The sequence below is a fragment of the Phalacrocorax carbo genome, chromosome 2 (assembly GCF_963921805.1).
Source record: "Phalacrocorax carbo chromosome 2, bPhaCar2.1, whole genome shotgun sequence".
In the NCBI taxonomy this organism is placed as follows: domain Eukaryota; kingdom Metazoa; phylum Chordata; class Aves; order Suliformes; family Phalacrocoracidae; genus Phalacrocorax; species Phalacrocorax carbo.
Window position 1 is genome coordinate 129,774,397 of NC_087514.1, and position 15,043 is coordinate 129,789,439.

At 44.4% G+C, this 15,043-nt stretch overlaps 1 protein-coding gene across 2 annotated transcripts in view; it reads right to left on the reverse strand.

Moving 5' to 3' along the window:
• Positions 1–14,148, reverse strand: part of CHN2 (chimerin 2) — a 164,622-nt gene extending 150,474 nt beyond the window's left edge. Inside the window, exons 1-2 of one of the 2 annotated variants that reach the window (XM_064444341.1) lie at positions 14,134–14,148; positions 13,317–13,633 (exon numbers count right to left, since the gene is read on the reverse strand). In XM_064444341.1, coding sequence (XP_064300411.1) covers positions 13,317–13,365 — 49 coding nt within the window. In that variant the 5' untranslated portion in view covers positions 13,366–13,633; positions 14,134–14,148. Of the gene's footprint in view, positions 1–13,316; positions 13,969–14,133 lie in introns of those variants that run through there. The other variant, XM_064444340.1, reaches the window with a different exon arrangement.
• Positions 14,149–15,043: the final 895 nt, after the last annotated feature.

Consider the following 15,043-nt stretch of genomic DNA (forward strand, 5'->3'; position numbering starts at 1 on the left):
AAATGCTGCTATTATTAAGCTCTTCCTTATATACATCCAGTATTTTTGAAGTTAACATACTTCTTACAAACCCTAGACAGTGATGGAGCTTCCTTCTATAAAACACATCCCTTTCAGTCAAATCTGTGTACACTTATGTTTTCTAGACACTCTGGATGATTTCAATCAATACACTACTGCCAGGAGTCAGTACGTAGTTTTCTAAAGCTGCTTAAGGGATGAAGCTGAAAGCGTTTTCCTGTAAAGTGAAAGTAAATTACGCTACTCAATTACACTTACAATCATTTTATATTGAGTTTTTTCATCTTTAATTTTTGAGAAGTCTGTTTTGATAAGCTTATTATGCATATTGATAAGACGGATCAATTATTTTTTTAAAAATCAGCCTGAACCAGACTGCCCCTCATTTTCACCATTTAGGCTACAGTACTTTCCAATAACTGAGAATTATATAAATTTTAAATTATACTCTTCAGTGAATATATCTATTACTGTCATATCTGAGCAAAAGGAAGCAATTGCAATACCAAGTGATGACGTACTCATCAAACCAGAGATCAAAGGATCTGAAACAAATACAAGACAGAAAAGGCTTTCATGAGCCAAAGCCCTCTGCAGCAATATTTTGAAGACAATGGCACTCCTCCTTCTTAGTTACCACAATTAAAGAAGAAACAGCTCGTGGGGGGCAGGGGGCAAATAGCTGCTATTTTCCTAAACATTCTCATTCCTGTTCTTTTCTTACACATACTCACACATTTTGATACACGTAATTAATAGTAGCGTGCCAGTTCTTCACCATTTCCACTGTAGTGTACACCCAGTACCCTCAATGCTTGTAGCGTTCTTCAAGTTACAAGATTTTTTGGCCCCAAACTGCCATTTATTCTATATTTATACAGCTACGAACCTCCCTGTGACCTTTTCATGCAATCTCTATATAAATGTATGTCAGCATAAATGAAGCAACAGTAATTATAATATCCTGTTCAACAACATTCAGCAAAGTAGACCTCCAATCCTGACAGCACCTTGTACGTGCATGATATGAATGCTTCTAACAATTACCTGTTCTGTTTAGCAAAGTTTTACTCTGAAATGAATCATCTTTATCTTCACGTCGGTTTATCCTTTAATAGTTTAACTATCATGTGATCAGGTCCTGTGCTAAACAGCACAAAATGAAATTAAAGACGAAAAAATCTTGAAAATGGCAGGTTCAGGTTTGAGTTTCTGATGTCAAGAATGCATTATGTCTCTGAAAAAAAGGAGCAACGAGCTTTCAAGAATACATCAAGCAGAAAGAAAAAAGAAACAAAAGAAAAACTTAGTGTTACTCGACAAATTAGTATAATTAATGGTATATTCCTGCACTTTTCAAGTCAATTATCTACATTACTATAACTTAACAGTGTTCAGGAATAGCTGTTCCAGAAAAACTATTCCATAATATTTCCATGGTGGAACATTTTCTTCACTGTAGCTCTTAAGACCTTTTTTTGAAATAATTTTTATGTGCAAACAAGCCCATATATAACCTGTACACACCTGCCAAATTTTGTAGTTCTAGAAGAAATCACACAGTATGTGTTGCTTTCTTAAGTTGCTAGTGCTTAAAGACTTACTGTTACATTAATCATTAAAAGTAATACACTTAACTGTTTGGTTTTGCACTTAAAATTCATTTTTTCAGGTTTATTTTTAAAATCAACGGTATAAGGCAATTTAATGCATTTGGGAGGAAAATTTTTTAGTTTTTTCTTTCTTAGAGCTTATTGAATGAACTAATCCATCACTTCTGAAAGGAAATAAAACAACTGTTTAGCAATGTGCAATAGCACTACTCAGCAATGCTACCCAACAGCATGCCCAGAAAACCTCATTTTATGTTCATGATACTTTTCAAATTGCAGGAGAAATCTCTCAAACTGCAATATGGAAAGCCACCACAGTGGTCACTCCAGGCGCTGCACTGATGGAAATGCAGCTCTCGGAGAGTTCCATAAAAATTCGCAAACTCATAGCCTAGAAAACATGTTGTACCATGTGTGCACCTAAAATGCTACTGTAGCATGGGATGCTTCTTCACTTTGACAGTCAACTGCTGGTTCAACTGGAGGAAAAAAGGTTATTACCTAATTTTTCACGGCCAGCGACTGATGCTTTCAGGTATGCCTTGGAGCTCCCTTGCTCCTGCGCTCACTACTCACAAACACCAGATAAGGCCTGAACCCAGCATTCAACATTTTGTAAGAAAGCGCCAACATACCTAAGGCTCTTCTGTCTCACACGCTGGGACGTACTCATCTACTACCAAAATGACCAGATGTTCTACATTAAAAACTTATAAAATTCTACCTCTGTTAAATAACATGGTCTGACACAGCAACCTGCTTTGTAAAGAGTTCAGGATCCTGTATTCTTATCTCTATACAACCTAAATAAAAACATCTCTTTTTCTTGTCTATATAATTCCATAAATTCTCACCAATCTGACAACTACTTACCCCCATCCTCTAGTTCATCCATTTTATTTCTCAATGGATCCCAATTTAATGCTGGTTTTAGTGTCATAATGGAAAAGGAGAAAAAAGCATGCCTGTCAATCACTACTTCCACAGCTTTAATTTGTCTCCCAGCCTCAAGCGGTCACTCAGGAGCACTGAGGTTTCATCCATGGCAGCCACTCCTATTTAAGTCACTATTTACTGCTCTTCACTAAACTTAAGCAGAATTTCCAACATACACCAATACGCTAGGCACAAATGAGCATGCAGAAGCTTAGAATTTAAATTTGTCTTTCCGTTTTTGTTAAGACATCAAAGGGTTCAGTATTCTTTCAGGAAGCAAGTTCGTCAACACAGAACAACCTAAATGCATGCTTCAGATTGCAAAATAAAACAAATGCAGAGCTATCACAGCACGATGCTAAAAGCTGTCCATCATCTTCATTTGCCTGGCAGGAGATCAGGAGTTACGGAGAGTATGCTCTCTCAAGAAGCAGGTATTTATACAAATTATGTACAATTTAAGACTTGTACATAACCCTTCGAAATTCATCACCAATGAATTTACATGTTCTATATATATAAATATATATGATGTAAACGCACTGAATATTAAATATGTTAGCTACCTGTACTTGGAGGAGGGGAGGTTTACCATGTAGCCTATAATAATTTGCCCCATCATAACAGCAGATGCTGCTTTAATGGAAACTGCATTAAAATACTCAGATAAGCAACTACCCAATCCTGCAAGCTGCTGATTTACTACCTCAATGCAGTGGGAACAGAAGGTACCAAGCAGCTTGAAGGGTCAGGACTTCATATCTTGTGCTTATAAAGGGTCTGTCATTTAAAAAACAAAATCTTTACAAAGAATTAATTCAGCTTTAAGACACTTCTGTGCACTACAGAAATTTGATTGCAACATTCAGGTTTTTTTGTAAAGCCCTGAATTTTGGAACTTTGAGGAACCTTATATGAAAAACTCCATTCTAGCTCTTAAAAGTTTATCAATTGCTAGCCTTAATATTGGAATAAAAAAGAATATGATCCAGCTACAGCTAGACCATAAATCCAGCTGAGTCATATGTTCATAAAGCAAAGCAGAAGAAGGAAAAAGCTTTTCAATCAAAGGAAGAAAGAGGGTTTGAGACAAATCTATATACTATTCTATACAGCATGCTATTAATAAGATTTTCCTATCAGGTCTCATGGCAACATAGGTGTGAGTTTTGGTTTTGTTTTTAACCTGCAACACAGAATGTCAACTTCACATATTTCAAACCCACCCCAAATTTCTCCTCTCTTCTAAGAGTTCTTGGCTGTAGAAAGCAGGACCTAGAAGTCACGGTGTGCTGGCTCAGCAATAACTCTACCAGCTATATCCATAAGAACAGCAACGATGGGTCAGATCAGTAGATTATCCCCCACAGTGACTATCGGCAGATACCTAAAGAAGTGTAAAAGGATACAACAGGCATATAGAATATATATTTCACCAGCTTCCCAGACTATACACAGCTCAGGGACTTTAGACAGAGTTGGTATCATTGTGTTTAAAAGCAGTGGATGGTATTTTTCCGGTAAAGTTATCTAAATGTGCTAACAGCCCACGTCACCCGCTAGCATCCCCAATTTTCTGTGCCAAAGAGGTCCACAGTTTATATATGCTCCTGTGCTAGGAAGTACCTAACGCTGAACTCCTAACCAGGATAGGATACAGTCCACTATTAAGCTACACAGGCACACACACGATGTAACTGCTTCAAAATGAGAGATACAAGGGCTGTCACTCTCCGTGGGGCCACGGCACTGTATAATTTGCACAAACAGCACACAAAGACAGGGTACAGCCACACAAAAAAATGCAACTGCCTTCAACAGCAATCACACACGATACCTTGGAAAAGCTAAAAATGGAGCATCTGTCTGCGTCTCTCGTGATCCTCTCACCCTCTCCTCTTGCTTTTGGGGCATTTTATCTAGCTTATTGGGGAATCAATGTCGAATTCATGCAGCTTCACACAGTGAAAAAATACTGTAACAGATACTCCATGTCTTTTGTTGGCAAACTTAATACTGAAAGAGCTGTCAGACTTTTGCTTCTGACCACAGCACAGGCCCTCTGGCCCATTGTACACTGCTGGAGCAGAACCCCCACCTTCTCCCAGAACTTCTGCCTGCCTTTGCAGTGGCCATGCCCAGTACGCCTATAGATGATGTTTGCCTGCCATTTTGCTTCCTTGCCATAACACAAAGCCAAACATTTAACCAATTTATCTGTCAAGATAAGACAAATTCTTAGCAATTAAACATCTGCTCAACAAGCTGAATCTCATTTACAAACAGAGGTCTCCATCTCTTCTAACATTTAATTTCCTTCTTTGATGAAATAAAAAGCGTAACACCACAAATGCACTTCATAACATGTTGGTTATTTTAAAAGCTACAAGCAATGTTTAAACAGCCAACAAGAAGGTGATAAGGAAAGAGAAGAATAGCTACATGACAAGCTTGTAAGAAGAAATTGAGAAATGTCACTCGACACACAGGTCACAGCAGGTGACACGTGATTTACTGATGCTAAGAAAGGGCCCACACCTAGTACTTTTTACACTGTCAGTAATACTACCGTACTGGAGACACCCTGTCTCAGAGGAATCGGACTGCCTGATAAAGACATCCTCAGAACAGATGTCTTATTTACTGAACTAATTCGTTTGTGATGACCTTGATCAATAACACCAGAAGCAAGGTGAGCCACACTTGCACATTCTTCTGAATTTTAAAAACCCTTTAACCTCTCCTTACTTTACCAAACATATCAGCCCGTGCTGTCAAGTTTCAACATATTCATCGGCAAACTTTAAAGCACATTAATGTTACAAGGACACTATTGCAACATCAGTTTCCTTCTACCAGGGATACAATCACTCTCCAGCCCCAGGATTTGGATTATTGCTGAGTAAAACAGGATGATGAAACTATTATTGCTGAATTGCCCATGACTCATAGTTTGTAATAACCACCTCCAAATGTAAAATTCCAATTTACATTCTCATCATCAAAGGTCAGAAGAAGATAGCAAGAATGGGTCGTTATTCACAGCAGTTAAAACTATACATTTACACTAGCTACTGTATATAATTCTTACATGAACTGTGACTAGACCTGTAAAGAATGTGATATATACAGAATTACAGACTTATAGCTTCCTGTATAAATCCTACATTTCCCTGCAACAAAAGCTTTTTCATGCAATATTAATGTGCCATTACTTAACGCACAGTTCTCCAAATATTTAATCTCCTAAGTATCTCCTCCTTTTGTAGAAGAGAAGAACAAGTGACAACAGACTGGCTCCCCAGCATGGGAACACCTTCTGCCAGCACTCAGTGTTGCAAGCAAGGCAAACCCAGCCACTGTTGCCCTTTAGCCAAAGGTATGTATAGAAACAAAGCAACTTAAAAAAAACCCAAACAAACATTTCTTTGTCTAAAACGCTACATTTAAGACTTACCTATGCATCATAATAGCCAAATTATTACAATCTGAAACATGTGAAACACAGGCACAGGCATACAAGAGGACTGTGTATAATACTCACTAATGCAAAATGTTCCTGCCTACAGTCACTCAGCATTTGGCATATCTAAGCCTTCTCAGAACCATCAAACAGAAGGCAAGAACTAGTCAATTGAACTGGTATCCAAAAAGGTCATCATCATGACAGCATGAAAGACTGTTCGTCTGATCCTCCACATATGTCTTTGAGACAAGCAGATCCATAAGAACAATAAGACTTTTGCTTTAGAGTACTGATATGAGCTAAATTGTGAAGCAGACATGCATTGTACCAGTTTCCAGGCTATTTTATTCTCAGTAATCACAGACTCCACATTCAGTAACTAACTGTTGGACCAATCACTACTTCAGAACGGAGTACTTTGGCATTTTTTCCTTTTGAATTTTTATTATTTTTAATAAAAATGGTGAGTTCTATATAATCATCAAATACAAAAGGCTTCAGCTTTAATTTAGACCAAGAATACCCTGGCCAGCAGAAGCCTGGCACAAGGAGCAGAAATAAAAAGAACTCTTATTGCCCTTTTCAAAATCAAAAGTAGCACCTTATCAGCATAACGGCAGCATTATTTAAATAGCTTTCATGTGCCGTTTTCACAACACTATTTCTATTACATCATTGAGAATAAACATCTATTTTCATTTACTAATCTTTTTCCCAATTAGAATCTCTCTGAATCTGTGTACAATAGTAATTTCATTTCTTCTCACTTGCTTCCATCTTAATTAAAATCAGCCTATGTTGACTTTCATTTTTACAACATATCTGCCTATTTCACATCATAGCACCTTCATGACCCCAAGAGAGTCATGAGCCTTTAATATTTTATTTTGACCTTGTTAGTTTACTGGAACCACTGAAGATTTTTCTTCTCCCCTCAGTAAGTGGTTTTTTATCCTTCTTGAAACACAGAGTATGTGTGAAAACACATAGTTGAGAACTATGCTGCCTTTAAAAAACATATCTCTGTTCATTTATTGAAAAAAAAAACAATTTATTGCCTTTCAATTTATTAAAAGAATTAGTTTATGAACCTGTGCTTGTTTTGGCTGGAGTAGAGTTAAATTTCTTAACAGTAGCTGGTATGGTGCTATGTTTTGGGTTTGTGCTGAAAACAGTGTTGATAACACAGTGATGTTTTGGTTACTGCTGAGCAGCGCTTACGCAGAGCCAAGGCCTTTTCTGCCTCTCACCCCACCCCACCAGCCAGTGGCTGGGGGTGCACAAGGAGTTGGGAGGGGGCACAGCTGGGACAGCTGATCCCAACTGACCAGAGGGATATCCCATACCATATGACATCATGCCCAGCATAAAAAGCTGGGGAAAGAAGAAGGAAGTGGAGGACATTCAGACTGATGGCGTTTGTCTTCACAAGTAACCGTTATGTACCATGGAGCCCTGCTTTCCTGGAGATGGCTGAACACCTGCCTGCCCATGGGAAGGAGTGAATGAATTCCTTGTTTTGCTTTGCTTGCATGTGTGGCTTTTGCTTTTCCTATTAAACTGCCTCTATCTCAGCCCATGAGTTTTTTCACTTGTATTTTCCCAATTCTCTCCCCCATCCCACCGGGGGGGGAAGTGAATGAGTGGCTGCGTGGTGCTTAGTTGCTGGCTGGGGTTAAACCACGACAGAACCATAAACTTTGTTATAGTTAAGTGAGGATCAATGTTTAAATGACACTTAAAGGCCTTTTCCCCTGAGCTTCAGGACAGGAAAACAGTTTTAGATTTTCAATTAAAAAGCAAAAGCATCAATAATTGGTGATTTCAAACAAATTTAGAGTGGTCATCTTCTACATAGGTATACAAAAGCAGGGAGCTTGTGGGGAGAACCAGTATCTTTTATTAGAGCAGCAGACACAGCTGAAAAGTAAAAACACCCTGACAAGACACACAGCCCTTCTTCAGGTGTGTAGCAGACAGCTTGCCCATACGTTTCAACTTCATCATTTGGCCTAATAACAGGTATTACTTGAAATGCACCCAGCACATGAAGAAGCATCAATTCAGATGGGAAACAGAAAGGTGCTATCCCTTCAGCCTCACACCTGCAAATTTATCTTTGGAGCTCATGGAAAACACAAAATACTGGGTACACTGGCACATATGTTTACATGTTTGCCTTGGGTCTTCATCCACATTCTCCTAGTGTTACCACTCTCACAGCACAGGCTCAGACTCAGGCAAAAGTTTTGACACAGTCTGAGTCCTGCCAGAGGAGAAAGCCTGATTACATGCCATCATTTACCAGACTTACCTTCAGTGTGGACCCTTACCTGACAGATAGCCCAAGCTACCTAACCTATTCACCTGTTACAGGGAGACTATTTGGCAGAAGACTTTTCAAGCAGAGCTCAAAGCCTTAAATGCAGCTGGGATTTACAGCCACTCCATGCTAGCTTTGGATGGCACAACTGCACAGAGGCTGAGACATCCGACACTTAGGAATACTGCTGCATGGAGCCTAGCTGGGAAGCATGTTGGATTTTTTTGCTCCTTAGACAAACAGAACAGAAACAGCCACAAAGGTCTCTTCACTCATGATTGGATTTACATTCCAGCAAACAAAGCCTCGAGTTTGTCAGTTGTGTACAATTGGTATTTGGCTATTGGGTGGAGAAAACTAGAGGCAGCTGGTGACGAAATGGGAGAGGTTAGTTGTTTGCCAGGAAAAAGCTGGAAAGTTTAAACAACAACAACAACAACAAAGTTTTAAATTAAGAAAGATGAGTGAGAGTAAGAGTCAATAGGAAGACAGGGAGCAGCAAGGAAATATGTCTATTTTAAGGAGAAAGCAGCATGAAGGAAAGCATAGTAACATGTACCATCCTCGTTAGCAGTTAGGAGAGACAGAAAAGATGCTGCTTGTGGTTGAATCAGCACTTCATCTAGGGAGAAGAACAAAATTTAGGGGCTTGCAAGGAATACAGCTAATAGATCACCTAGGCATGTGCTATAGAAGAGATTACAGAAAGTAAAGCGGAATTCCCAGTGGAAGTAATTATAATTTCAGCACCTCATATACTGTGCAGATTTACCCAGGGTCCAAAGAAGAATGTTTAATTTAACTGCTTATCACGCCAACCTTCTTCCCTCAGCACAGTGTACCCCTTTCTCCCCCAGCCACCTTCGAACACAACTGTTGGTAGTCAAAGAGCAGCTTAACTTCTGTCACCAAAAGCGAAAAGCTATATATGAAGAAATACAATACAAATACCCGCAGCTCTCCTGTAGATTTTGTTACCAGTGGGTGCTAGCTTACTGAAAAAATTCCTTCATAGGCTCCTGTCAGATGGGCCCCGTGACAAGTACCTGTTGTTATTGAACCTGTAACTAGCAGCCCCACAGTGGCTCTTGAGACCAGTATGCAGACCACAGACATGAGCTCTGAAGGAGGGACAGGTAGCAAAGGAGCAACAGATTCCCAAGTACAAATACTTGCTTTACCATTATTTGGTAGCTGGAGTCCTAGCTCTACATGCACATTAGCTCCCCATCTGTACAACAGATACAGCTAACCACCCTGCCATGTCACTGTGCAGGTAGCGCTTATAAACAACTGCTCCAGGACAGAATCAAATTCTGGTCTTTAATGTAGGCACAAGTTCAAGTGAAGACTATAAATCCTACTTGCACATTTACAGAAACGTAAGTGGGAAACAGAATATCTACACCATAAAATTCTTGGGCAGCTTCCTTACTGTAAATGTATTTGAACTGTGTAACTTTTTTCCTCATTGATATGAATTGGCAGGAATCAAGACAGGAAGGTTACATTGCAAGTGGTCACTGCAGCAACACATTCTCAGGCTTCAGCAATCAGCATTTACAAGCACACCTTCCCCCCTTCCCAGGCCTAATGTGACTACTTTGTTCCTACAACACATCTGTGCTCACCTGTATGAATACATGATTTTACAAAACAAGAGTACAGATGGACACTAAGGAAGGAGAACTATCTCCATGTTAAGAAAGGCGGGTAAGAGATGTAAGAAATCATCCCTTTAAAAAAGTTAATGAAAATTTCCATCTGCCATTCAAACTCTAATTTCCACTGTTATCACTCAGTCAATAAACTTTTTACTCCTTTTGAGATGGATTCTAGCTAACCCTTGCCTTTCCATACAGGCAATGGAGGCTAACCAAAATCTCAATGTGAATAGAAGGAACCTGTAGATGCTCTGCACCACTTAGATTCTGGCCCACCTGAACAAAATCAACCACTTCAACTTGTACTCATGCATATGCAGGTCAGCTATTACCCCCAGAAGTTCTTAAACAAGTCATCTATCATTTCTCAAGTATCATGTCCTAGTGTTCAAACCTAACCACATATTTGGATGTTACAGACACTAATGAAGGACAGAAGTGAGGCAGATCATCTGTTGTTATCTCAAAACAGCAGCAAACCCTATCAGTGGTCTCAAACTTGAATTATTTATATGGCGTCAAGATGAAGTTTTATTTCTTCTCAGAATGTTTGCATATGAGCATGTTTTTTTAAAAAAACTAAAAGTCAGGTTTTGCTGAAGCTAAAATTGCATTTGCAAATATGGCAATTGTTCCTAGATTATTTCAAGATCTGAAAGGATTATATAAGTAGTCCTTTAATTGGCTTCAGAAGTTCACTATGAGATGGGCAAACACTAAACTGCTCTTAAGATAGGCAAAAGATCCAGCAACACGCTACACAGCTTGATCAAGGCCAAGCATCAAGTCACTTGCTTTTTCCATTAGTGAGAAGTATTGTGATACTATAGCCTTCCCTCTTCTGCGGAACAGGAATAATTATACTGTTTGGAAGCCTTCGCATTGGTAAGTTAAGCATACATGTAAATTCTACCAAATGAAATGTAAAAGCAAGACTGTTTGGTTATATTATGTAAGCAATATGCTCTAAGACTTGCTGAGTTCTGAGAAGAGAAACCACAGGCAGCCAAAATACAGCTGCATACAGTCAGATATGGTGTGTCTGCTAATATTGGAAACTTTATCATGCTGCAGCAAATTTAACTTCTGATTAGTATGTGCATAGAAGAAACATAGACTGAATGTGCTGGAACAAAAACAAAAACCACTCCAAGGTTGTAAGTGATGAAAGCCAAGGGCACTCAGTTATTTTATGAAGCAGTTGGCAATATTTATTAGTTGTACTATTGTAGCATCTAAGAGCCCCAAGCACGGGCCAAGGCTCAGCTGTGCTCATCGCTGCAAAAATACAAAATAAAAGATAAACCAGAAACTGCTACAGGCTGTAGCTAAGGGCTTCATACAAAGCAGGGTACTATCAAGTGCCAAAACCTGACTTTCATGAACGTGCACCTAAAGCCCAGAGCTCAGTTCCTCAGCTAGATGCTAAGTTTGGTGCTAGATTCACCTGCTGAGCAGGAGGCCACCTGGAGTTAGCTGCGATCAACTGCGTGGACCAAGACTGTGCCTGAACTCCCACTCTTCCCTGCAGTTCAGGCATGTGAACCAAGACTGTGAGAGAGACCCATTGGCCAATTAGGGATTCAGATCCTGGGACCCAGATTCAGTAAAACCAGAGGGGATTCAGAAGTACGCGCTCAGTATCCTTTCTCAGAAGTTGGAACAGTATGCAACAAAGACCTTGAGATTCGCGGAGAAAGGAAGCTATGCACGCAGGGGACATGCTTCTGCAGCTTAATGGTTAGAGCAGCAAGGAAGAGAGTCCCACATTCCAGTCTGGGCTTTTAGAGTTGTTTCTGGTTGTACCACATAACTGAGATGTAAAAATATACAAATGATCCATAAAATAAAAATCACATTGCCCAAACAAGTACCTTAACTAACAAGCTATTGAGTTGTGTTGACTCTTGCTTGTTTTCATTCTGGTCTTGCGATTCTTGCATCGTGAATGTGAACAGAAGGCAGAACTTCTCATGCCTACTTCTTTCAGGTGCTTTCTAGTTGAGGCAATCAGGGCTCGCAATGTTAGTGCTTTTTATTAAAGAGATGGAATAAATATTTATTTCTAGGAGCCAGTTCTTTCTTTGGATCTGGCTGTAAGCATCGCATGCTGGAACAGTGACAGAATAATTTGTGTAAGTCACATACACCATCTTTAAAAAAAACATAGCTGCTCACTGCCTTTTTAGATTTATTTACATTTTTCTACAGTTGTATAGATAGTCAAAGGAGCTTGTCTGCTTTTCACGGCACATATTGCTATGTTTAAAATGCGCTCTTACAAATTCTCAATCTGGCACCTCAAATAAAACACTGAGTCACAAGTCCCTTGAACCCCAAAGTTGTTCATCCTTCTATTTACTTCTTCAGCCCACTAAAATGCCAGGATATTACCCTCTGCCAATTTCTCCAAACTTAAATATTAAAATAACTGCCCAGTGAGCTAAGAAGCAGGCAGTGGTGCCTATTATATCACTGCTTTCAATTTCAAGCTGCCTCGCTCAGAAATGGACCATAACTTTTCTGTCCTCCCGCAGGCAGCCAGCCCTCCCCGTCAGAGGGGCAGCAAGCCGCGACGCCTCCCACCCCAGCACCCCCAAAACCCACAACAAGCACCAGCTTTTCACAGCTGCCCGCAGCCCAAACCCTTGGGGAGGTTTTTCACCTGGAGTATTTTTTTAAACCGGATGGGCAATTCCCGGTATTGTAGAAGTACTCAAAACGCCCCGGCCCCACCGAGGGGCGCGTCAGGCACTCCACGCAAGACACGCGCCGAGATGCGATGCGGGGCCGGTCCTGCCCCGCGGGGAGCGCGGCAGAGGACGCCCGTCAGCAGGGAGAGGTGGTCTCCGAACCCCCCCCAGGCCACCCAAACCCTGAGGCGGGGGCTGCCGATAACGTGCCGGCCGCGGAGGTGCGGGGGGGCCGCGGGCGCCCTCCTTCCCGAGCCGGGAGGGATGCTGCTCCCCCAGGGAGGCAGCCGGCCGTGGGGGTGTCCCCTCGCCCCCGCCCCACACAAAGACACGGCGGAGCGGCGAGTAGGGCCCCGCCGCGCCTCCCCGGTCCCGGCTCCCCCCCCCCCCCCCGGCGCCGCCTGAGGGACAGCCGGCCCCGGGCAGGGGCACCGGCGCCCCCCGGGGAAGAGCCCGCTGGGGCTCGGGGACCACCGCGGCGGCTGCCGGCGGGGCCGGGGACGCTGCGGGCAGGCGGGACGGCGAAGCGCTCTGCAGACAGGTAGCTCCCTGCTAAAATGGAGGGAGGGGAGAAATGCGGTGCTCGCCGGAGAAACTTACCCGAGGAAACCGACGAGCCGGACAAACTGGAGTTACTGGATGCGGCCATGGTCCCTCCTCCTCCTCGCCCCTTAGCTGCGAGCCCCGCGTCGGCCCCCGCTGCTGTCCGGCCGCCGCTGCCACCAGCCCATCGCAAAGTGCCGGAGCCGCGCCGCGCCGAGCCGCCGCCGCAGCCCGCGCTCGGCCCCCCGCGCCGCCGGGGAGCGGGTGGCGGCGGCGCCCCGCCGAGGCGCTGCCGGCCGCCCTCCGGGGCTGGGCGAAACCGCTCGGCAGGTCAGGGAAAGGGGCCCCGCGGCGCTCCCAGCGCCTCTCTCCGCCTGGGGAGCAGGGCTTACCTTGTGACGGGGACGGGAGAGCCGCCCTGCCAGCGCCTTCCCTCGCCTCCTCCCTTCCCTTCCCGTCCCTTCCCTTCCCCGCCTCCTCGCGGGCAGCGCTGACAGCCCGCCGGGGAGACCCGCCGCAGCTCCCCTCACGCACACAAAGGAAGCGGCGGCGCTGCCGGCCGGGCTGCCGGCCCCGGCTGAACGGGCAGGGTGGGTCCCGAGCGAGCGAGCCCCACCGACCGGCGGCCAAGCCCCTTTCCGGCCGCCGCCGCCTGCCACGGGGCTGGCGGCGAGCGCGGCTCCTGCCATGTGCCGGCGCCCGTCCCGCCTTGCCCGGCGGGGCGGCAGCGCCTGTTGAGCGCCCTGTCCCGGCGCCCCCCTCGGCGGCGCCGCAGTGGGGGCTGCGCGACCCGCCGCCCCCCCGGCCCCCACCCCCCGCGCCGCCGGAGACCCCCTCGCTACCGCGCAGCCATGGCTGGAGCGGGGCTGCGCACCTGGGGCAGGGCTGCGCCCCCCGCCGCCCTTTGTCCGCCACCTTCCTCCGCAGGCTGCCCCCGGTTCTCCTCCTCCTCCCTCCTGGTGCGCTCCCACCCTCACCGCCCCCCCCCCCCCCCTTTTTTTTTTTTTTTTCCCCTCCCTCCTGGCATCCGTTTTCTTAAAAAGCCGCCAGCACCAACACCGGGTTCTCCCCAGGCTCGGCCACATTTGGGGCCTCTCCCCTTTCCCCCCGGCAGCGCTCCCGGGCCCGGCGTCTTTGGGAGGGACACGAGGGGCACCCTCCGGGCCGGCTGCCACCCACGCAAAGGGGCACGGCGGGTCTGGGCCGCTGCCCTGTCTTTTAATGGGCGAGTGGGAAAGAGGAAGAGCCAAGAAAGCATCACTTGGCAGCTTCCTCCCGTTGACTGCCCTTCGTGCTTCCTTCACAGTGCTTTATCGACAGCCAAAGCTTCCATCTCATTTTCTAAAATGAGGGCGAGAAAGGCTGCAGGAAGGTGGTCGGCTGCCATACGCTCGTCAAAAGCCCAGTGGCACAGCAAAGTCTGGCTGGCACGGGATCTGTAAGAAGCCTACGACCCATTTGCCTTGATGATGATTTATTAAAGCCTTCCATGTTTCATAACAGAGTCTGTAACACAAAGTTACTTCGGGACGAGCAAGGAAGCGCATTAAAGTTCCTTTGGCAAGCTAAGCCTTACCCACCCAGCTTACACAGCGTCTCAAACCAGCGTGCAAAGCGCCTCCCCTCTCTGACCCGCTCCCAGCCGCTTCCCCCCTTCTCCCAGAGCCAAAAGACAACCCGGGCTCCCCAGACTCTGCTGTCGATATTTTTTTCCTCGGGAAAACAGGTACCGAGACCCCCTCTAGCGGCAAAGACACCAGTAGCAGTGATCCCCGCAGCCGCGG